This window comes from Brachypodium distachyon, chromosome 1 (assembly GCF_000005505.3).
Source record: "Brachypodium distachyon strain Bd21 chromosome 1, Brachypodium_distachyon_v3.0, whole genome shotgun sequence".
NCBI lineage: Eukaryota > Viridiplantae > Streptophyta > Magnoliopsida > Poales > Poaceae > Brachypodium > Brachypodium distachyon.
Window position 1 is genome coordinate 41,007,351 of NC_016131.3, and position 24,259 is coordinate 41,031,609.

The window sequence follows — 24,259 nt, forward strand, 5'->3', positions numbered from 1 at the left end:
GAAATTTCATCATCTACATCCACAACATAAACTTGCCCTACATGGGAGCCATTATTCTCATCAAACTCCACATTACAAGATTCTTCAACACATCCGGTGGATTTGTTGTAGACTCTATAAGTGTGAGAGTTTGATGCATAGCCAACAAATATGCCCTCATAAGTTTTAGGCTCAAATTTAGATAAACGAACACCTTTCTTAAGCACGAAACACTTACAACCGAATACCCGAAAGTACTTGAGGATGGGCTTGCGTCCCGTGAGAATTTCATAAGGTGTCTTGTTCAATATCTTGTGGAGATAGAGGCGATTAGTAGCATGGCATGCGGTGTTGATTTCTTCGGCCCAAAAGTTGTATGGAGACTTGAACTCCGCCAATATTATCCTTGCCGCATCCATGAGAGTTCTATTCTTCCTCTCCGCTACACCATTTTGTTGAGGGTATACGCAGCGGAATATTGTCTTTTGATACCCTCATCACTCAAAAACTCAATCAAGGTGTAATTCTTGAAGAGCCATTGTCACTCCTAATAGCCATAATCTTTGCATTGTATTGACGTTGGGCTTCATTGACAAAGTCGATGACGGTTTGTTGGGTCTCACTCTTGTGTTTGAAGAAATATACCCAAGTGTACCTAGAATAGTCATCAACAATAACCAAGCAATATTTCTTACCACCAAGACTATCATATGTGGAAGGACCGAAGAGATCCATATGAAGGAGCTCCAAAAGCCTCGTTGAAGTGATAATTGTCTTGTGGTGATGTGCCTTCTCATGTAACTTTCCTTCAATACAAGCACTACACACACGGTCTTTATTAAATGAAACATTGGTTAGTCCTAGCACATGCTCACCTTTGAGGAGGCTTTGCAAAGATCTCATATTGACATGGGCTAGACGGCGATGTCATAGCCAACCGACATCAACTTTAGCCATTAGACATGTTTCGTCTCTACTGGGTTTCTTACCGAAATCTACCACATAGAGACCATTTTCCACATATCCAACAAATGCTACTTTAAGAGTCTTGCTCCACAAAAGGGTCACACTAGTTGTGCCAAAGAAGAAATAAAAACCCATAAGTGCAAGTTGAAGTACCGAAAGTAAATTGTATGAAAGGGACTCAACAAACATTACATTCTCAATGGTTGTATCCGGAGAGATGACAACCTTGTCTAGTCCCAATACCGTTGATTGTGAAGAATCTCCAAATGTAACTTGCTTGGACCTTGATGTACTCATTTTGGCGTCCACAAGCAATTCTTTGCTCCCGGTCATATGATTAGTGCATGCACTATCCACTATCCATGAAGATCCACCGAAAGCAACCTCCTACAAGTTTAAGCTTTGGTTTTAGGTACCCATCTTTGAATGGGTCCTTTAGCGTTAGCAACAAGTCTTAGGAACCCAAATAGACCAATGAACATATTCATAAGGAGAACCAACAAATGTGGCATAAACATGCTCATCATTAATACGACAAAGAACATATGAGGGATTGAAATCCTCGGCACTACTATCATAGGTGGCTTTGCCACCTTTCTTGTTGTTTGGCTTCTCATTGGCCGCCTCCCCTTCCTTCACAAAATAAGCATTAGTGTGGGGAGGTGCCTTGGACTTCTTTTTGTTGTTGCTCTTCTCATTGGGGTTGTACCCAATTCCCTCCAATCCAAAAGCCTTTCTATGATCATTCAAAAGATCATGGAGGTTCTTCTCGCCTTGCAAGCAAGTGGCTAGGTTCTTCTCGAGTTGAGCCTTCAATCTAGCATTCTTCTCAATCATAGATGTATGCTTACAACAATGGTTAGTTGAAACATCTTTATCATTAGAAATTAATTCTTAACAAGAAAACATAGAAGATGATCACAAGATTTTTTGAGAGATTTGTACTCACTTGTCAAGAACTTGTGATCCTTTCCAAGTTTGTCAAAGTCCTCAAGGAGATTCCTATGACCATTCTCAACTTCACATATCCTACCCAAGTACTTATTAGCAAGGGAAATAACATTATCATAGGAATCTTTAACTTTGGCAAATTCTTTACTAAGTGACTCCTTAATTGCTTCCCTATTTGCTTGTTCTTCCTCAAGAGCTTCATTAAGCTCCGCAATCTCATGAGCGACAATGCACTCAAGTCTTACCTTTTCATCCATGAGCTCATCATGTTTTTCAATAGTACCTTGAACTTCACCTAGTTTTTCTAAGAGGTCCTCAAACCTCTTTTTGGTCTCACCTTCCAAGCTTGCCATGAAGATCTCGAACTCATTCATGCTATGCTTAACAACATTACTCTCCTCCACACAATCAAATAGAGATAAATTCTTAGGAATGACATGTTTGGTGGGAGGAGGGATTACCGAAGAAGTCTTGACCATAAGGCACTTGGGTGAGCGGTTCTTGTTCTCATTGGGAGAGTCGAAGAGAGATGGAAGTGAAGGAGCAATGGCAATGTTCGCCCTCTCCGTGGACTCTTCATCATCATCATCATCATCATCTTCGTCACCCGAAGTATATTCTTCTTGAACAAGAAGCATTTTTGGTTGCCTCTTCTTCGTTGGCTTCTTGTTGAAGGAGGGCTTGGTCTTCTTTTTAAGGATGAGACGACCACCATTCTCCTCCCTCCTCTCATAGATACAATCTGCAACAAAATGGTCATTATTACCACAATTATAACATTTACGAGATTTTTGACTTTTGGTCTTGGAGCTTGAAGCTCCCTTGTTGTAGTGGTTGTTAGGGTTGAAAGAGTTTGACTTGACAAACTTCTTGTTCTTCCAAAAAGCTTGAGCTGCAAGAGCCATGTGATCATTGAACTCATAGTTGTAATTTTCTTCCGTGACTTCAACTTCTTCTTGTAGGGTGCTTCACATGGAGTTGAGGTAGGAGTCACGTTGGCCTTCAATGCAAAGCTTGATCTTTGTGAGAGAAACTTGGCTCGAATGAGGTCGTTCTCGGAGGTCTTCTTGAAAATATCCATAGCTACAAACTCTCACATCACTTGACTTGGAGTCAAGCTATAGTAGTCCGTTCTTTGCCTAATCATTGCGGCATGAACCTCTCCGTGTGGAGAGATGGCTTCTATGAAGAGACGCTTGAGCCATTTATCATTGATGTCACGACTCCCATGGTCCTTCATCTTGGCTCCAAAAGTGATGATTCTCCTATATAGCTCATCCGGAACCTCTCCATCCTTCATGAAGAAATTTTTGCATTCGTTGATGACCACTTCGAACTTTAACTTCCTAACACTCTCATTGTTGTCAAAGTGGTCACCAATAATCTTCCAATCATCTCTAGCGGAATCAACACCACGGACAAAAGTTCTATACTCCAAGGGTAAGGCCTTTAGGAGTATTCCAATGACATGCTCATTGAGTTGATTGTTCACATACTCTCTTGGTGATAAGTTCTTTGGATCATGAACAAAGTAACATTCTTCAACAATTCTGCACAACTCCGTTGATGTGCTCTTGAAGTGAGTCCTCATGGAATGAAACCAATCAACGTAATTAGTAGAGGTTAGCATGGGGGGTTCACCTTGATTATACATAGGTGGCAAATTATGGTGGCGATGATTATATTGAGGTGGTGGAGCCACCTCACTATACAACCCATAGCCACCCCTACCTTGGGATTTGGTAGCACTCTCTGATACCAATTGAAATATCGGTATGGTCGTCTAGAGGGGGGGGGGTGAATAGGAGACTAACAAATTTTAACTTTTCTTTTTCTTGAAAGATACAAACACTTAATCCTAGGGCTTTCTAGATTCTCTAAAGTGAATGCAACCCTAGTATGAAGTGCAATAGCCGAAGCACTAGCCGAAGCAAAGTATAGGCAATGAAGTAAAGCAAGTAAGTAAAGGGGCAAGTATGATACCACAGGGGAAGACGAAGATTTCATCGGAGTTCCACCTATTGGGATCGGTGTACGTCTCCGTTTGGAGGAGTGCTCTACCACAAAGGGAGAGACGCCACGAAGGCTCACTCTATTCTCCAACTCACCACACCACAAAGGTGGGATGCGCTCTCACAACACCACAAAGGCGAAGTGAGTTCCACTAATGGCTTCCTTGAAGGCGAATGCCGAACCTTTACAAACAAGGAGAAGGGCACGAATCCACAACTAAATTGGAGGCTCCTTCCGAAATCCTCAAACACCTCCTCACAAGATTGCTTGAAGAGACACCTTCCGGCTAGGGATCCCAAAATCCCAAGAGTAACAAAATCCACCAAGGAAAACGAGAGGAATCAACTTTTGATTTGGTGAAACCCTAGATCGAGCTCTTCTCAACCTTTCTTCAAAGTATTAGCTAGGGGGAAGCACTAGGGAGAGAGATCTCGAGATTTGAAGCTTTGGAGGTGAAGAACGCTTCCAGGAATGGAGTAACGAACCGTTGGGGATGAAGACCCTCTTTTATAGGATCCCCGATTTCTGCCCGTTATGTGCAATGTCTGCACAGGGCGGTACTACCGCTAGATCAAGCGGTACTACCGCTCGCGGTAGTGCAGCACCGGTACCGTGCCAGTGCCGCTATATGTCAGTAGCGTTTTGCTACCTCATAGCATTGGTGCGGTACCGGGGCGGTACTACCGCGACCGGTACTACCGGCCTGGGATGACCGGTACTGCCGCTCTGGATAGGAAAAACAGGCAGAACCCTTTGGTTCAAGAATAGGTTTTAGCTAATCTTCACCGGTGGGATTGAGGCTATCTGGTGGGTGCAATTTGGTGGTTGTGTGTACGTGAAATTGATTTACCCAAGCCTTCCCAGATGGACTCCCTCTTTATAGTACGGATTTTCCTACGACTCAATATAAATAAAAAGCCGTAAATCCTTCTACGCTTCTTTCCTTTGAGAGCAACGAACCACTTTGCTTGATTCTGTATAATTTCTGAAAACACTTAGCATACGGTTAGTCCCCATATTAAGTTGTCATTAACACCAAAACTCATTAGGGATCGAAATGCCCTTTCAACAACGGCTGGCCCATCCGATACCGGTGACGGAATAGGAGGGCAGGAAACACAGGATTTGTGCGATGGACCAAATGCAAAAAGAAAAACGTCCAGACTTGCTAGTTTGACAGTTGTTGCCGAGTGCTTTGGTGCTATGTGCTTACAAATTGTCAAAGTTATGTTGGTACGGAGAACAGTGGCATACTTCAGTTGGTTAACTCTGTCTTATCTTCACTCCCCACTTTTTATATGAGTATTTTTCTCCTGCTTGTGGGAGTTATCAATCAGATTGACAAATACAGAAGGCATTGTCTTTGGAGAGACTAGGACATCGCCAAGAAGAATCCACCACTAGCTGCACGGGAGATGGTCTGCAGACCTAAGCAAGAAGGTGGCCTTGGGGTCAAGAACCTACCTGTCCAGAATAGAGCATTGATTATGAAAAATGTTCATAAATTCATTAACCATGTCGATCTCCCCTGGGTTCATTTGGTCTAGGGACTTCACTATACTCTTTTGCCATTGAGCAGGATATTGCTGTGGCAGAGATTGCTAGATGCTTTGATCTTGCATCACTTTTTGTCCTGCCACTTACTATAGATGCATTTCTGCAACTTCAGGATATGATGCAGCTTGTTGGACAAAATGATGTCATACATCAGCATGATATGTGGAGCCTCATGGCCACAACTAATGGCTTCGGTGCTGCTACTGCCTGTGATCTCCTTATGGACCATATTGAGATCCCTCCCACATTTATGTGGAGTTGGAAATCATGTTGCCACCTGAAGCAAAAGGGTGTTTGCCTGGTTATTGCTGATCAACAGACTGAACACTAGGGCCATGTTGCATCAAAAGAATTTCTATCTCCCAACATATGACCGTGTTCTTTGCCAAGGGGTCCAGATGGAAACCAGAGACTACCTATTTTTTCACTACCCATTTGGCCTGGCGTGATGGAGATATCTTTGCCCTTAGTTTGTGCCACATCAAAATGTCCATCAGAACTTCAGAGAGATTAAGCAAAAGCTCCAGGAACCATTACACATGGAGATCTCCACACTTGTCTGCTGGAGCATATGGGGAGTAATGACTGTTTTCAATAACAACATGCCCTCTCTGATGTCGGCAAATTTTCAAAGGTGAATTAAACATGGTTTCTCACCGGGGAAGGAGAAAGAAATACCACCAATTTGGCAACTGGATTAATAACTTTTGATAGGTTGACTTGATAAATGTTGGTTATCAGTCTTTTGTACATAACTCTTTTCATTTTAATAAAAGTTGATGTAGATCATTGCTCTTCTGTTTCCCTAAAAAATAATTATTGTAGTAGACGGTGAGGTAGTCTTTGGGCTAAGGCCCCAAGCTATGGGTGCACCAGAGCAATAACAATCACCAAAGATGGGAATCATAAATCGGAAGAGTCAGACCTTAAACCACACTAACGAACACAAAAACCGATCAAATCCCAAGAGCACTAGGAGCACAACCGGAGAGAGAAGGTCCTTATTATGATTCAAGGCGTCATTGTCGGCGATAGGAACACAAGATGACCCGTGTCAAGATTTAATGAAATCTAACCATTTTTGCAAACACCACATGGTGGCATTTCTGTGTTTAGATAGTTAGGTGAAAAACATCCACGATCAATCAAGTTTGCATCTTGACCCATGCTCGTGAGCCACCGTTGACAAAACTGACGCTACAAGCTTCAATATTAGACTCGATCCCAGACGATAGGGAATATAACGTTTGGGCCCGAACATAAATGTTAGGATCCTCGATGTTTCTCTCCTGAAGAAATAAGTGACCTTTAGGCGTTGGTAGCGAACCACCAATGACCCTAGCACCAATCTTCTTTCTCTCTTCACCATGAAGAATAAAGAGGGCTCCTCTCTCACTCTCACCTTTTTCAGTTTCTCGAGTTAGTTTGTCCTATGTTGCATTAATATTTTGAAACTCTAGTTATTCTTTAAATAGGATTTTGTTGAGGTATTTTCACCTCCCTTGATCCATAATGTTCACTCTCCTCAATCCGTAATGTAATGTACTCCGTAATATTTTTTTATTTGAGTTATAGGTGTTGACAAATACTAAGTATGATGCTTATGTATATGCAATTGCAGTTTGGCTTGTATGTATAAATGCTACTCCCTCCGTCCCGAATTAACAATCCAAGTTTGTTAATTCGGAACGGAAGGAGTAGGTGTGACGTTTATGTTTTTTTGTGTGTCATGATCATGGCAAAGTTTTTGAATGTACAACGTTGTTTCAAATGGAATTGATCTGTTCACTTGTCTATTTTATATTCAAACCAAATATTTTATGTTCAGTTTGTCACGTCTACAATTTGACCTGGAGGCAAAAAGGAAAAAAAAAGAAAAAGAAAACGTGCAAACCCCGGTTAAACCGCGATATTGCCATCTCCGACCCAGGTTCCAGCCACATCTGACATCGAGTCTCCTCAACTCGCTACCGGCTCCCCACCTTTGCCCTCGCCAGTCGCCACCTGCTGCTGCTGTTCCCAGCCCAGTTCTGCGCCGCGCTCCTCCCGAGGCGCCGGCGGTGGGCGAGTCTGGGCCGCCGGTGGTGGGTGCCTGCTACTGGCTGATGCGGCCGTGGGAATGGGAGTGTGGGAGTACATCCTGCGCGGCGGCGGTCGGCGCTTCATCAAGCGCAAGGACAGCGACGCCGGCGAGGCTGGTCAGTCCCCCTCCTTCTTCTTTCCTGCTCTAGTTCTCCCGTTGCTGTGAGCCTTTTGGCTTTTGGGGAGGAGAGATTAGAGATGGATGGTTGTTAGCACCAATGTCCACTCCTCTCTCGTGTTCTTACTAGTTACAGAGGTTGGAGTTTTGAGTGCGCCGATTTAGTCCCTCCTTGCGGTACCTTTATGGCTGGTGAATTGGTTTCTTTAAGTGTCTTCGTTGGTGCAGATGGCATGAAAAACTGTATCTTTTTCCACTGTATCATTTGTATTACTTGTAGTTGTACCTGTGGCAAACATGCTTTCTTCACAAATTGCATTGCCCTAATTTTTATCTTCCTATAGTTGTACTCGAGCCAATCCTAGAAAAAAAAGAAGGAAACCCGCCATATCCAGTTGGCAGACAGCAGACTGACCTTTTCTGGTTATCTGTTCCCCAAATGCTGATTTAGTTTTTAATAGGCGATGTGGAAATGTATGTTCATAAAGCGATGGTATTGTTACCGGCGACTGCAAGATTGGGAAGCCTTAGCACATGTATCGTGGTGTATGCATTGAATAATGTTTGGGTCTCGTTTCCATGGCAAGTATGCTTAGTATGATTGTGCATAACATTGTTTACGTTCCTTTAAGCTGCATCTTCTTCCGTTGATGTTGGGAAGGTTTGTAGTTGAAATATGTCGGGAGTCATGGGAGCTTAATTAAGTTCAGCTCTTCATCGTTGGCCTGAAGAAAAGTGAGTTCTTTATTGCCATGGAGAGTGTTTGAATCAGAAAATCCAATGTTCAATTGCGAGGAAATTTAGGTGCATTTTCTTCTAAAGGAAGTCATTCTACTGGAGTAAAAGACTAATTATTATGCTTCATCATGCTTAATAGAGTGCTTGTGGGGCTGGACTGCTGGTCAAGAAAGTTTGCTCTTTTCCTGTTGCTCTAGTTGTTGTGATTCAATTTCAAGTGAAATAGTTCCATTGCACAAGACACTATTTGTGGCACTGAATGGTAATTTGTATCACTTCCAAATGACCAAAAATAAGCTTTTGACTCTCAATTTTATTTTTGATGACCTCCCAGGTCGGGCATTGGAGGAGCTGAGGGGCTCCCTCTACAATGAGTTTCATACTTCGGAAGGGGCCAAACGCCAGCAGCAGAGGTTTTGTGGCCCCAGTGTTGCACTGACATTCAATTTCGTCGTTTCTGTTGGGATCATCTTGGCAAATAAAATGGTCAGTGATGTCTTTATCAGTCTTCTTACAGTTCATGTTGTTCCTATTTGCGTTTAGTTAATTACATGTCATCTCTTATTTGTAGGTGATGGGTACCGTTGGGTTTAATTTTCCAGTTGCACTGTCTCTAATTCATTATGTAGCTGCCTGGGTCCTTATGGCTATCCTAAGGGCATTATACTTGATGCCCATTGCTCCTCCTTCAAAATCCACTCCTTTCTCCTCATTATTCGCTTTGGGTGCTGTGATGTCTTTTTCCACTGGGCTTGCTAATGTGAGCTTAAAGCATAATAGGTGAGATCAATAATGGTATCTCTCTGTTTAACAAATGCAAAGCATTCTACCTTAAAGTTGTGCTCGATGAGATTTTCTCAGTGCGGTCACTGTTCTCTATCTTCAGTGTAGGGTTTTATCAAATGTCTAAGATAGCTGTAACTCCAACAATTGTTGCAGCAGAATTTATTCTTCTCCAGAGAAGTGTTTCCCTTCGGAAGGTAATGCTGTTAGAAAGCTTAAGCTTTATGCCCTGTTCATTGCTTTAGTTAATCTATTTGGTATTGGGGACTTCAAGGTAATTGCGGGTCTCCTGACTCAAGAAGAATTGCTACTTTCGATTACAGGTTATCACGCTAGTTCTAGTGTCATTTGGTGTGGCTGTAGCAACCGTTACTGATTTGGAGTTCAACTTTTTTGGTGCTTGTGTAGCAGTAGCTTGGATCATTCCTAGTGCTGTAAACAAAATCTTGTGGTCAAATTTACAACAGAGTGGAAACTGGACTGCTCTTGCGTAAGTTGTAATTTATATGTCTTCTTAGATAACTCATATTCTATATGTATTTCCTAACATTCAGGTTATTTGCTCAGGTTGATGTGGAAGACAACCCCAATTACGATGTTTTTCTTTCTTATACTGATGCCTTTGATGGATCCTCCTGGGTTATTGTCTTTCAACTGGAATTTCAAGAACAGCAGTGCAATTATGATATCTGCGTTGCTTGGTTTTCTTCTTCAGTGGTCCGGTGCTTTGGCACTTGGGTGAGCATTATATCTTCTGAGTAAATATCACAAAACCCCTGGTTTCTGAAGAACCGTATCGCAAAACTACACCTTTTCGGTTTTTTTATTACATAACCTGCATTCTTGGACAAAACTGTATCGGTAAACCCATAATCTCGATTGCGAAGCGGCTATAGGGAAACTGACATCGGGGCCCACATGTCGGCCTAAAGAACGAAAGCTGTGTTAACTTAGTACGTCCGGTCTGGTTCGGTTTTCTGCCAGTTCGGGCTGGTTCGGGCCATGGAAATGGAGGGTACGAGCGCCCCGCAAGAAAGCCCCTCCGCCGCTCCGCGAGCTCCTAGGCGCCGGCCTCCTCCAGCGCTGGATAGACCTTGCCGCCGTCTCCATCCGCTTCGTGCCAGCGCGGACGCGAAGAGTCTCTCGGCGCGCTCTGCCGTGACCCGAGGCGCTGGATCCGCCACCGTCTCCTTGTCCCGAACCAGCGGAAAACCGAACCAGACCGGGCTAAGTTAACACGATTTTCGTTTCTGAGGCTGACAGGTGGGCCTTGATGTCAGTTTCGCTGTTAGCCGCGTTGACAGCGAGATTATGGGTTTACCGATACAGTTTTGTCCAAGAATGCGGGCTATGTGGTAAAAAACCGAAAAGGTGTAGTTTTGCGATACAGTTCGTCAGAAACTAGGGGTTTTGTGATATTTACTCTATATTTCTAGTTTTCTCTTTCATAATAATCCTTCCTGCCAATCTATTAAGTCACATGTTTTTCCTGAAACAAAAGCAAGTAGTTGTGTCCAAATTCATTTCTAGATTATGAGTTTACGCTTTTACTTCATTGCAGTGATCTTTGTCAAATACTTCCTCCGTTCCTAAATTCTTGTCGTTGTTTTAGTTCAAATTTGTACTAAAACAGCGACAAGAATTTAGGAACGGAGGGAGTAGTCAGCAACATCTCGTATTTGGAAATAACATGTTGGTTATGCATATCATGTATGCCAGCATGCTTAGAGCTTAGATAACTGAAAACACCTTTTTGCTCCTCAAAATATACTTATGAAACGACAAATATTAATATGCAATCCTTTAGCTGTTCTACATGACAAGCATTAATATATTTGAAATAAAACCTCCTTTTCACGGTTTTGCTGAAAAGTGACAAGACCTTTAAAGTTTCAACTGCAACAGAGAACCTGTCCACCATACAGTCCTGTTACTCCAGTGTTCCCCTGAGAAGTATAATATTCATATGCCTTCTGTATTGAAAAGGATGAATAGCTTGTTACTCATGCATTCTTTTTTGCTTTGGCATTGTCCAAGTTTGCGTAACTCTTGGAAGTGAACTGATCTTTGCACTGGATTTTGTATGACACAGTGCAACCTCGGCTGTATCTCATGTCGTGCTAGGCCAGTTCAAGACAATTGTTATAATGCTCTCCAGCTTTCTGGTATTTAACTCTGATCCTGGATTCACCAGTATCTGTGGAGCTGTCATTGCCCTCGGTGGCATGTCAATCTACACTTACCTAGGGCTAAAGGACTCAACAACTGGTGGTAAGAGAATTCCTTCAGCATCCAGGCAAAGTTCTCATTCCCCGAAGTCCAAGATTATTATGGAAGGAGAAAAGTTGGAAGCAAGACTTATGGACTCTGTCTAAATTAAAGATTTGCCATTTTGATTACACCTTTTTGAGTTTCATGCACCAACCACTCAACTCAAGCTTAACATTTTGAGGAAAGCTAGACAATCTATATGCAAGTAGTATTCTTATGGGCCTTTCCTTTTGTTTCTAGAACGCTACTCAGTATCATTCTGTTCTAGGAAAATTTAGTCAACTGCTGTGCACCATTGACCAAATCTATTGTACATAGAAACAGGTATCATTTTCTAGTTTTAGAAATTTTGGTCAACAATAGTACTCTTTTGCTGTGCCAGTTGCCTTGTGGCTTTTTGCGATTTCAGAAACTGGACAATATGCTGCTGAGCGCTGATGATGGCCTCTAGTTGAATTTACTCTAGGTTGCACACTAAATTGTTGTTCTTACATATATGGCAGCAGCTGTTCTTGTGTACTTCGGTTTATACATAAAATTGTTGGTATTTGCAGTGTTGCTCTTCAGGAAAATCTAATGCTTCTATTATTCTTGACGGAAAACATTTAAAGCCCCACTGAATTGGAATTATGTATATGCAACTACAAGAATGCTTATGCATGACTTGTTCTTTTCTTCCTGCTATGAGCCATACCAGCAAAATCCTTAAGGTTTCAGACCTGGAGCCTAGCCAGGCCAACCATTTCAGCTTCAAAACCTGAAGATTTCACACCTGAAGCCTAGCTAGGAATCCTGTTGTATGACTTAACTCTTTGTTCTTGAGGTTTGAACAAATTTGAAAATGATAAGGTACGAATGGGAACTGAAACAAGATACGGTCAACACGAGGAATGCATGTGATGATAACTTGATGAAAACGGAAGGAGTGAAGCAAAAGTTTCCAGATTCTAATTCTGAACCAGACCAACAATATCTGAAGCATTGCAGTTTGCTCCGGACCCGAAATTGTATGATCTCATACTGAGCATCCACGATCAGTTTGGTTGCTACAGCTATGAGGCTGCTCTCACAACAGTTCGGCCCTAGAACTTAAGCAGCTCACATCACCGTTCCTTCTGTCAATAGGAAAATAGATGAACTTTTTGAAGAATGGATATACTGGCAATGTGAGACATCAGATGTGTACAAGAACCTCCATGGTCAGATCAAATAAATAATACAAGTTCCCAAAAGACAATTAAAACAAATATGCACAACGACCACACCATGATTTGAACAAATAAAGAATACAACTATTGAACGCAGTTTTGATAAAAAAAACAGTTATATTTTGAACATGAATATTTTGAGATGGACGTAATTGAAATTTTCATGGTTTTGGTTGGAATCTGTTTGTTGATGATTAATTGACATCATTTTAGGTTTTGACATACCTGTCCAATCTACAAATAAACATTAGAATGTTTGCACTGGTCTCTTGTTGACAAATATAGAACAAGTATTTCCAGTACTATTATAATTCCGTTGGCAGTAGATGAAGTAAGGGAGATTCACAAGATTACAAGAATAGTACAATGAACACAAAAAAGTTGAAACAAGGAACCACATTGCAGTCCATGTTCTTACCAAACTGTAAACGAGAGGTTTAAAAACCTCAAACTTTAACAAGTGAGGAAAACAAATCCTTAGCATAATCACACACCATTGAATAAGTTTCAGAGACAGAATTACATAATGCACAACTAGAAGCACCTCTCAAGGAATATTTCAGTAGATGGATGACGGTTTGAAGAGTCAGCTTCAATGGGTGCCCAAATCTTCTGCAGGCATGATATCCATTGTTCACCCCTCTTCCTTACTACTCGTGCTATCTTATCGAATGATAGCAAAATGTGAATGGAAATGTAGATGAAGACAGCAATAAAGAGTGTGAAAATGTATGCAGACGTCTTTATGTTCCTGCAGCTGCCTGCAGCATACGTCCCAAGCAGACCAAGTCCATCACCATTGCTGTTTTCATGGCAAGGAGAGACCTCCTGTACTTGCTCATTGTGCTGTTCAGCAGCAGGATGACTATGACCATCGATGCCATGAATGCCGTGGCATTGCAGTAGAAGAACATCTTATACCGCATCGGATGGGTATCATGGATGACCGGGTCACCTGTGAAATGGCCATCACGATCATCAGGCCAAAGGGCACCTGGAGGAAGGAGCCCAGCTTGGTATGTGACGGACACCGCGAAAGTTCCAACCAACATCAGATCTTTACGCCATTTGCCCAGTTTTTCAGTCAACTTTGATGCTTCTATTGTAATTCTTAGGTTGACTCAGATGTTTCAAAGCAGTGACATGGAACGTCCAGTCAAACAAGTCAATCACTTTATCTTTTGCAAAGGTCAGTACCAGAATTTGAATCATGATATAGGCAAAAATAGCAGCAACAACTAGGATGGCATACACCGACGTTGACACTTCCCTGCAGCTTCCAGAGGCAAAAGCACCCATGAGACTCATCAGATCAAGAGCACACATACACGCAGTGTGTAGCCCTTCAACCCACTCTGGCAAAGCCTTTTACTAATAAGCAACATGATTACAGCTAAGGATGCCATGAAAGCAGTTGATTAAAGTAGAAGAAAGCCTTGTAGCGGTGCAGAAACTCATCATTGAACAACGGGTAACCTGCCTGGTGGCCATGTTTGCTATCAGTCCAGAAGCCACCCGGTGGGCTTATGCCGGCTTGATATGTGCTGGATGCTGCCAGAACTGAAAGTAACATTAGAAACTTGCGTCGCTTCTCCAAATCTTTCAGTTCAGGGTTATCTTGTTTCTGAGCAGATTCATCAGGAACTCTTGCACCCACAAATAGCACAATACTCCATAACATAAGAGAAAACAAGGATGACTAAGATTATCACATACAAGGATGTGGATAAAGTCTGGCTGCTGCCAGCAGCATATGCCCCCATCATACTGAAGAGATAAAAAATCATGGCTGTCTGCAGCACATACCGTTTCATGGCACCAACGGTAATCAGCTGGCTCTGGAGTAGGGTAATGATGACCAAGGAAGACACAAATGCGTTGGCATTGCAGTAGAAGAATGCATTGTACCGCATGGGATTGATGGCCTCCAGGATTGGATCTCCAGCAAGATGCTCATCTCTACTGTTCGGCCAGAACCCACCAGGTGGATTCAACCCAGCTTGGTATGTAACTGTTGCAGCAAGGATGCCAAGCAATAAAAGGTATGTGCGTAACTTTCCTAAGTCATCTTTCACATCACTAACAGTGTTTGACCTGTCATTGTGGTATGACTGTTGTCCATCATACCCTAGTGGCGTCACCTGTCCATTGGTTGTGCTGCAATTCTCCATAAAGGAGTCTAGCTTAGAAATCATCTTACTTTTATTTTCCTTTATCCACTTGATGGACTTCTGGACAAATTCTGGCTTGCGGACTATAGGAGCAACCCACTGAATGATGAGGTAGAGCAGGACTGCACCAACAAGTGTGAGCACAAAGATAGACGTACGGATTTCCCTGCAACTCCCTGCAGCATAAGCAGCCATAAGGCCAAACAGGCTGATAAGAACACACAATCGAAGTGCATTTGACTTGGCAACGTGATTCACCCCTGTGTTGCTGAGGAGCATGATGATGATGACAAGGGATCCAGAAAAAGCAGTGGAACTGCAGGCCATGAATGCCTTGAAGTGGCGGGGGTAGTGGTCTCAAAGCGCCGGGTCACCAGCAATGTGGCTAGCATTGTTGTTCGGCCAGAAGCCGCCTGGTGGACTTAGCCCTGCACTATATGTCACTGCTGCTACCAATGTAGCAGCAACCAGCAAGAAACTGCGATTCTGTTCCAGTTCTTCCTTTTTATCTTGGATAGGAGCATCTGGCTCACCTGTTACGTTGTGCCTTCTGATGAAAATGTGTGCTATAGATTCATCCCAGAACCTCTGGACATCCCTGAATATTTCTCGGAGCCATTCAGGTGCTAGATGCCGGAAAAACACTACATGAAGTGCGACGTATGTGAAGATGCCAACAAGTAGTATCCAAATGTACACAGATGTTCTGACCTCCCTGCAGCTCCCGGCAGCCTAGGCCCCCATAAGTCCAAGTAGGCCCAGAAACATTGCAAACTGGAGCGAATGGAGCCAAATTGCATTGCAGCTCAGCTCCCTGACCAGGAGCAGGATCAGAACAATGAACGATGCCATGAATGCCGTTGTGTTGCAGTAGAAAAACACTTTGTACCGCTTCGTATAGCTATATTGCAGGACAATGTCACTGGCGATGTGGCCGTGTTGGTTGTCTTGCCAGAGACCACCTGGTGGGGCCAGCCCCGCTTGGTAGGTGATAGTGGCTGATAAAATTGCCAACAGGATCAAGTACTTCCTCAGCTTCCACAGAAGCTCTGCTTCATCAGCACTGCTTGGTGTCTGGTCATCATGCTGATGTGGTTCTTGTTGGCTCGTGGTATTCTGAAGCTCATGACCATTGCCAGGCTGCGGTTGCGACTCCATGACCACGAGATCATAGAACCAAAGAAAATCTCGTCTAAGTATCTGAACATTTGTGGTATGGAGACATGCTTCAGATTAGGAATATGCCCATATTCTGCTCCTTGTATTTATCTCCGCAGTTAAGAAGGTGTGGAGAAACCAAACAGTGACATCAAATCCAAAGATAAATTTGCCATCACAAGCAGTCAAAGGATATAAAAAAAACATATAATGGACCTCTTCAAAAGATAACAGCTTTGGTTTTAGCGACTAAGAAATGATCATGCTTTCGTCAAAAAGGATAAGGACAAAAGTAAATGACTAGTAGTTTCTCCTCCATAGTCTTGAAAGAAAAAAATGGCTAGTACTTTCTGTTTGGTTACTCCTACAGTCCTACTCGACCCAACTTCATATAACAGTTTCAGTTAAAGTATCTCTTTCAAATTTTCAATGCACCCGCATGAAACACAGTAAACAGGTTTATATCCAATAATGTGGTATTTCTACACAATTAGATAAGAGTATTCCTTATGCCTTTTAACAAAAGTGTTCCTTACCCTTGTTAATCACTAATATGACTTCTTTCTTTTATTATCCTCTACCCTTACCATATGTCTATTTTTTCCCTTTGATGAAATAATCTTGAACTGTTTCTTTGACAGCACTGTCTAATCTCAATGCTTCCAGATTATATATGGCACAATATTTTAGTTTCATTTTCCAACTATAATATTAACTAGTATGCACACACATTTACCGGGCTACAAAAACTTATGGATTAAGTGGTATATCAAACTAACCCCTGAATTTTGACTAGATGTATTAGCTTAACTTTTTATACTTATAGTATTGTCAATAAAGAAGTGCTGTCTGCCCATTCCTTTACCTACTTTTAGGTCATGCTGTACATAGGTTGAGTGATCGTAAAAGACTGCCACTGCTATTATCATACAAATATTTGGATTAATTGCCATTTAACCATTTTTTACAGAAGATATACAATAATACTATAGGTTGTAACTTCACAACGAGCCATGTGCCCATACTAACCCTGGTATACCGAAAGCATGGGAGGAATACAAACTAGTTCCTTTTCCTTGTTGAGATAGGAGGGTTAGGAAAATGAATAAATGAATCTGTTATGGTCGTGGGTGCATAGATTATGTATAGATAGGAGGGTTAGGAAAAGGAATAAAATGAAGTAATATGTACCTTTGTTGAATAGATTCAGGTCTACTAGAAAGAGTCCAATTGAGCTTGGAAGGTAGAGATCTGGTTCAGTCTTAGAATTGAGATCCAATTTGTGGATCAAGTCTGCATGTAATCTTTTGGAGAAAGTAGTCCATAATTGGAAGTTCCGGCAAGCCTCAGAGCCTCTCTTCCACGTCAGGGATGAGCACTGCCGCTGGATTGAAGAAGGTGAGCCCCCTATTCCCAAATGTCTCGTTGTGGATCAAGGTCCATAACAGAATCATAGCCATTCATTTATCCTTGACCTGCACAAACACTGTAGGTTTCAGCTGAGCAAAAAGAAAAAAAATGGTTGATCCTACAGTCAATTGTCATTCATAGATATCTTCTTTGTTTCTAACTTAGGTATTTAGTTTTTCACTTGTTACCATTGCTGATAACATTTTACATATTCAAGCAAAATCATCAAAAGTAGATAAGCATATGGACAGACAAACCTGGCTTTCTACAGCTCCCCAAATCAGGTCCTTATCCATCCCAGTCATTCCATTCAATTTGAGCAACAGATGGACCATGCCTGTGCGTTTGGAAAGACGGGATGCAATGCCATTGGGTTGCCACTCACAAAATGGCCAATATCTTGATGGTATTTCATGAAGCATCATGCAAGCAATCTCGTAAGGTCTCTTTGCTGAAGAATTCATGTGCACCAGAGGACCACAGGGAATTTCATCGGACACCAAAAGGGCATGTGCCTATTATAGCAGAAACCAGTATATGAAGTCCCTGGTAGTCCCGTCAAAGATCTATTCCTTCCTCTCTTGCAAAAAGGAGAGATACCTATTCCTACGATGAGCCTGGCGTCTTGATGCATTGATACAAGAAATGTTATGTACAAGCCAAGAAAGGGTGAACACCGAGATTTACAATGCTACACGCCTAAGCGTTAAGCACCACCAGGAGCATCGACCCAAGATCCACCACCCGTGTCTATGCCCACAGGCGGCCTCGGCCCTGATTGTGTCGAGCTGCACGTTGTTGAAGGTGGCAGCATTGAGCTGCTTCCAGATCAGCATGATCAACGAGGAGGTGCGTCCTTGACAATAGGCAGCCTGGCAGTCGGTCAAATCCACGAGAGCATGACCCAATTGCTTTCCAAGTCCCACCCTGAAATTCTAGTTAAATTAGCAAAGAAAGTACAGTGTGTAGATTTTTTTTTCAAAGGAAACTGTAGGAGAGGCTCCGACATTACATAATATACTGATAAAAAGAGTAAACAATACATCAGGAAGCCTGCAAGCAGGCGATACAAGTCTGTAGAAATATTGCATGAAGTATCTTAATACCTGAACACCATTTATACACCAGAACATGGTAGCTCAAGAGCCTAATGAAGGTATCAGTGATTTAGTGATAATAAAACGCTAGTACCAACGCCCAGCAGTGATCCACTAAATTGGTTCAGTTTGAAAGAGACTCTTCAGATTGGCTACAATTACTTAGTTACTTCTGCACTTTGAAAAAAAAAATCACCTACTCCATAATATTATGGATCGCAGGGAGTATTTCTTTTTGTCGAGCGTTTTGCTCCTGTCCACTACGTTTTTTTTTTCTGTTGTTGCAAATCTAGAGAGAGTATCGTCAATTAGCACCACCAAATATTTCATTCCTGGGTTCCCCTATGAACTGCATTCAGGAGGTATAGCTACCCAGTCAAACAATTTTCACTCCAAAAGGTAGTTCCACACATTGTTGACTAAGAAAGAACTAACACCTTACAGTTGTCATCTCTATTAATTTTTCTCCCAATTCAAAGAATGCACCTGATAATACTACATGGTGGCTTTGAACAAGCATAAAACACACATCTAAACTCTGTAGGTTGCGATATCACCTAATAAATGGAAAAAAAAATGTCACACATGACACTACTCTTACACAGGCAGAGAGACTCCTGATTCCCCAGCAGATGGTTGATTGTTTGAATCCACTCCAATCGGAGCCGACGTATTCAGACAGGGCATCCACTTTTCTCTCTTCTCCTTCATTAACTTGTCCACCTTGTCAAATGACAACAAGACATGAACGGCAATATAGATGATCACGGCAATGACGAGTGCAAAGATGTAAGCAGATGTTTTCAACTTCCTGCAGCTACCTGCGGCATATGCCCCAAGTAGACCAAGTAAGACAAACACCATTGCCATTTTCATGGCAAGGAGAGATCTCTTGTACTTGCTTATTGTGTTGTTCAGTAGGAGGATGACCATGACCATTGAGGCCATGAATGCTGTGGCATTGCAATAGAAGAATACTTTGTATCGTTTTAGGTTGGTATCATGGAGGATCGGATCACCTGCAAAATGGCCGTACTGGTCATCAGGCCAAACTCCACCTGGTGGGAGCAGCCCAGCTTGGTATGTGACAGTGACTGCAAGAGTTGCAATCAGCATCAAATCTTTGCGCCATTTGTTCTCTCTTTCGTTCCTTGGTGGGCTTGTTGTGTGATTCATAGATTGATCTTCACACTTGTGACGTTGAAGCTCGAAAGCCTTGGCCTTGAGGAGCTCTAATACCCACTTCACTAAGCCATTCACCTTCTCTTTTGCAAATGTCAAAACCAGAACTTGAATCATGACATAGACAAACACTGCAACAACAACAAGGATGACATACACAGATGTCGACACTTTTCTGCAGCTTCCAGCAGCAAAAGCACCCATGAGGCTGATCAGATCGACTAGCACGCATGCACGCAGTGCATAGCACTTCAGACCTTTGTGGCATAGCCTCTTGCTTACAAGCAACAGAATCACGGCCAGGGACGCCATGAAAGCAGTAGCATTGAAGTAGAAGAACACTCTGTAACGGTTTCGGAACTCATCACGAAACACCGAGTAACCTGCTCGGTGGCCATTTTTGTTGTCAGTCCAAAAGCCACCGGGTGGGCTTATGCCAGCTTGATATGTGATAGAAGCTGCTAGAATCGCAAGCAACATCAGAAACTTGCGCCTCTTCTGTAAATCTTTTTCTTCAAGAACAGCATCCCCACTTTCAGAAGAATCTCCAAAACAGTGGAGCAATTTTGACGTGTATGCCTCTATTTTCCCTATTATGCTCTTCAACCGTGTCTTGAGAGCTACGTACAACACGGCATGAAGTACAACATAGGCGAAAACAAGGAGGATTAGGACGAAGACATATATGGACGTTGAGAACTTCCTGCTGCTTCCAGCAGCATAGGCTCCCATGAGACCAAAGAGGACTAGTGACATCGCTGATTGCAGTACATGACGCTTCATGGCATGAATGGTGATTGACTGACTCTGGAGTAGGATGATGATGACCAAAGAGGCTACAAATGCTGTGGCATTACAATAGAAGAATGCCTTGTAGCGCTTGGGACTGAGGACCTCCAAAATTGGATCACCAGCAATATGCCCATCACTGTTATCTGTCCAAAAGCCTCCTGGTGGATTCAGCCCTGCTTGATAGGTGACAGTGGCAGCAAGGATGCCAAGCAATAGAAGGTATGTGCGCAGCTTCTGCAGATCATGCTTAACATTATCATCAGTGTCTGGCGTATTGTTGTTGGATTGATGTGGTAGATCATGTTCTGAAGGGGGAGTCAATGCCCTGGGAGTCATGATGAAAGCATTCAGCTTCTCAAGCATTTCATCCTTCTTCGCTTTCAGACACCTGATGGTTTTTTCTATACACTTTGGCTTGAACATAACAGGTACAATAAACTGAATGAGGAGGTAGAGCAAGACTGCACCAACAAGTGCAAAGACATAGATAGATGTCTGGACCTCCCTGCAGCTTCCAGCAGCATATGCCCCCATAAGGCCAAAGAGGCTAACTAGCACACAAAACCGTAGAGCATTTGACTTTACAACTTGATCCACCGCCGCGCTGAGGAGCATGATGATGATGACGAGGGATCCCGCAAAAGCAGTGGCATTGCAGACCAAGAACGCCTTGAACCGGCGCGGATAATGGTCTCGCAGCACCGGATCGCCAGCAAGGTGGATACCATTGTTGTCAGGCCAGAAGCCACCTGGAGGGCTTAGCCCTGCGACATATGTCACCGTTGCTGCCAATGTGGCAAGAACCAGCAATGAGCTGCGATTTCGTTCAAGTTCTTCCTTCTGGTCTGCAGCCTCTTGCGCAGGTGCTATCCTGTCTCGTTCAGTACCTTCAGGTTTCCTGAAAATGTTTTCCAGAGTTCGCTCCCAACTTCTGCGAACATCCGAGAATATGGCTAGCAGTCCCTCAGGTGCCAGATGCAGGAAGAATAGCACATGGAGCATGACATAGGCGAAGATGCCAACTAGCAACACCCAGATGTAAACAGAGGTCCTCACCTCCCTGCAGCTCCCGGCTGCATAGGCCCCCATGAGCCCAAGCAATCCCAGGATCATGGCGAACTGAAGCGAGCGGAGCCAAATCGCATTCCGGCTCAGCTCTCTCACCAGGAGCAGTATCAGGACCATGAGCGAGGCCCCGAACGCCGTGGTGTTGCAGTAGAAGAACACGAGGTACCGCCTGGGGTAGCTGGCCCTCAGCACGATGTCGCTGGCGACGCGGCCGTCCTTGGTTTCTTGCCAGAAGCCACCGGGAGGAGCCAGCCCGGCCTGGTAGGTGATGGCCGCGGCCAGGATAGCCAGCAGCACCAGGTACTTCCTTAGCTTCCACAGGAGCACAGCCTCATCGCCCACGCCTGGATTTGGACCTTCTTGCTGCCCATTGGGAGCGTCCCGAGTGTTGGCTGCAGGCTCACGGCCATTGCCGTTCTGCTCTTCAGAATCCACCATGGATTCCGGCTCAAAAGAGTCCTTTCAGAAACTTTTTTCTTCTTCTTCTGGTCTAAAGACTGTATGTAACTCGTGCAGGTTTGCACCTGCAAGGTGACATATATGCATCTGGGTCTTGGTCTTCAGGCACACCTCCACATTCCACAAGATAAACAAATACGGAGTAGTAGTAGTACCATTTCAAAGCCACATCATCAATCCAACCCGTGGACCTTTTCCTACTGTCTGAATCTTCGCTGTTTGGCCGCCATAAAAGCACAGCAGTCGTTTTATGCAGCAGTATACTCCCAAAGCTTCATCCCATCCAGTAATAATTGTAGTCGACTGGACCACCAGCTTCGCCACAGCACATCACAGAATATTTTCTACGTTGCCAGCTAGTAACTGCAATACAATTGGCACAAACATCCTGACAGTGTTCCAAAGAGCGGAAGGAAGATCTACATGTTTAATCTAGGAGGCCGGCTAATCTAGGATGCAGCATCCGCGATGCTCATGGTTCCTAGTCTTGTCCGTTTCCTTCTTGCTCCTTTTTGTAGAGCGTATTTCTATTAGTTCTTTCCATGTTTAATTACACTCTTTAGATCAAAAGAATTTTGGAGGAAAAATGAAGGATTTCCATACAACCATTTGAATCTAGGATTACATCAAAGAAATTCAGAGGATAGGTTTTTTCTTCCAAATTTTGGAAAAAACCAAGCATGAGGTCTACTGTTATGGCAATTTTTTTGAAGTTGTAATTTGTCTTCTCTCTTTCTCCATCCTTAGTGCTCACTTAGTCCACTTTAGTAGAGTAGCAGCTAATCTTAAAAAAAATCTTTGTGTTTTTAATTCTTATATTTCTCCGTCCAACAAAAGATGTCTTGAGGTTGTCAAAAGTTGGATGTATCTAGAGTTCTAGACATGACTTACTGTATAGATGCATTTAAATTTGATCAAAGTTAAGACATCTTTTGTTGGACGGAGGGAGTAGTATTCAACGCACCATAAAATTCCAATCCTAGAAATTTTTCTGTTCCTAATATTTTATTCTTATATGATAAAAAAAATCCTTAACTGAATCTTAAGTACGTAGTCAAGAACATAATTTAATATTACTCCCTTACTCCCTCCGATTCTAAATTTTTGTCGCGATTTTAGTTCAAACTTCTTTGTTGTAAAAGGTTATCCATAATCATTTGAATGCTACAACATATATGTGAACACAAGACTTGTCAGTTGACCTGACTTACAACTTACAAGACTTACGTTGATCTTATTATTTTTGTTTTATCAAGGGTTTCATACTAATGATAATAGAGCCTGAAAATCTACCCACCCAGGAACTGACAAGCTGTTGTCAGCATAGCTGGAGAACCGGGTAGCGAGTTAGTGACTCCCTTGTAGTTGTAGCTGGACAGACATGCATGCAGACCAATACACCTACCCCTGTTTGTCGATCCTCTCTCTATTTTCTTATTAATGCACTATTTTGGTTGGAGTGCACTGTGACTGGGAGCCCTGCAAGATTCCATGCTACTAGATATTTTAAGAGCCACGTGCATCTGCACTACTCGGCGTGCCCTCTCTCTTGTTTATCCAAGAAACCCAAGTCCCATTATTGGATATAATGAGCTAGATATTAATGAGCCAATAATAATACTCCTACCGGACTACTACCAGAGACACACAAAGCTGAAAGCTGTCACCATACCGAGCAGCCTTGCGTGGAAGACTTTGCAATTCCAAGTCTTGCCTTGTGTCCCCTGAAGTTTTTTTCAATGCCAGAAAGCATAAAAAACAAGCACCAACTGCTAAATTGTTCTAGCCTGCCATTTTCACACTGATTTTACGACCACGCAAAAAGAGAAGCTGTTTGTTTTTTCAAGTTTTGCACGTGATAACAGAAATGTCCATGTCCAGGGCAGAGCACCATGACAACGCAAAGCAAAACAAAACAAAACAAAACGAAGCAGGGGGATCATCAGCGTACCTGGTACATGGACCGCATGTGCTGCTGTCCGACTCCAACTTGGTAACCGTGCCTGGCGATCTGGGCTGGAGATGCCGCTCGTGGACCGCCATCTGCTCTGCAGAAGAGCCCCAGGCTTATTTATTTTTTGTAGGCATTACGTCGAAGAGCCGGTCTGCACGGCGGGCGCATTACGTCGAACAACTGCCGCGCGGGTCCTCACCGTGAGCAGGAACGTTCATAGATCCACGCCACCAAATATGATCGATCACCTCCACGCGCCATCCCTCCTTCGGCGTCGTGAGATGCCGCGGCGGCGGCGGTCT

General features: G+C 43.1%; 2 protein-coding genes across 4 annotated transcripts; one reads left to right on the plus strand and one right to left on the minus strand.

The window, feature by feature from the left end:
* The first annotated feature begins 7,394 nt into the window (after positions 1-7,394).
* On the plus strand, positions 7,395-11,996 carry LOC100824271 (nucleotide-sugar uncharacterized transporter 2). Its single transcript, XM_003563891.4, has 7 exons — positions 7,395-7,664; positions 8,739-8,890; positions 8,976-9,184; positions 9,291-9,384; positions 9,511-9,677; positions 9,755-9,925; positions 11,280-11,996. Exons 1-7 carry the CDS (start codon positions 7,586-7,588, stop codon positions 11,560-11,562), a joined length of 1,155 nt encoding a protein of 384 aa, XP_003563939.1. The 5' UTR covers positions 7,395-7,585; the 3' UTR covers positions 11,563-11,996.
* A 950-nt stretch (positions 11,997-12,946) lies between these two features.
* On the minus strand, positions 12,947-22,465 carry LOC100823329. Of its 3 annotated transcripts, none has more exons than XM_024456893.1 (4): positions 19,104-22,364; positions 17,663-18,332; positions 17,187-17,470; positions 12,947-16,037 (listed from the first exon to the last, which is right to left on the minus strand). In XM_024456893.1, exons 1-2 carry the CDS (start codon positions 21,980-21,982, stop codon positions 18,089-18,091), a joined length of 3,123 nt encoding a protein of 1,040 aa, XP_024312661.1. In that variant the 5' UTR covers positions 21,983-22,364; the 3' UTR covers positions 12,947-16,037; positions 17,187-17,470; positions 17,663-18,088. The 3 variants fall into 3 exon arrangements, with proteins under 3 accessions (XP_024312661.1, XP_024312660.1, XP_014753209.1); XM_024456892.1 differs by having other exon boundaries at positions 12,947-16,106; XM_014897723.2 differs by having other exon boundaries at positions 12,947-17,470; positions 19,104-22,465.
* Positions 22,466-24,259: the final 1,794 nt, after the last annotated feature.

Coding starts and splice junctions, on each gene's coding strand:
- LOC100824271 (XM_003563891.4), top strand. CDS start 7,586: ATGGGAGTGTGGGAGTACATCCTGCGCGGCGGCGGTCGGCGCTTCATC. Junction 7,665..8,738: donor CAGCGACGCCGGCGAGGCTG/GTCAGTCCCCCT, acceptor ATGACCTCCCAG/GTCGGGCATTGGAGGAGCTG. Junction 9,678..9,754: donor GGAAACTGGACTGCTCTTGC/GTAAGTTGTAAT, acceptor TTATTTGCTCAG/GTTGATGTGGAAGACAACCC.
- LOC100823329 (XM_014897723.2), bottom strand. CDS start 21,982: ATGGTGGATTCTGAAGAGCAGAACGGCAATGGCCGTGAGCCTGCAGCC. Junction 18,333..19,103: donor TCAGGAGTCTCTCTGCCTGT/GTAAGAGTAGTG, acceptor CTAGAATTTCAG/GGTGGGACTTGGAAAGCAAT.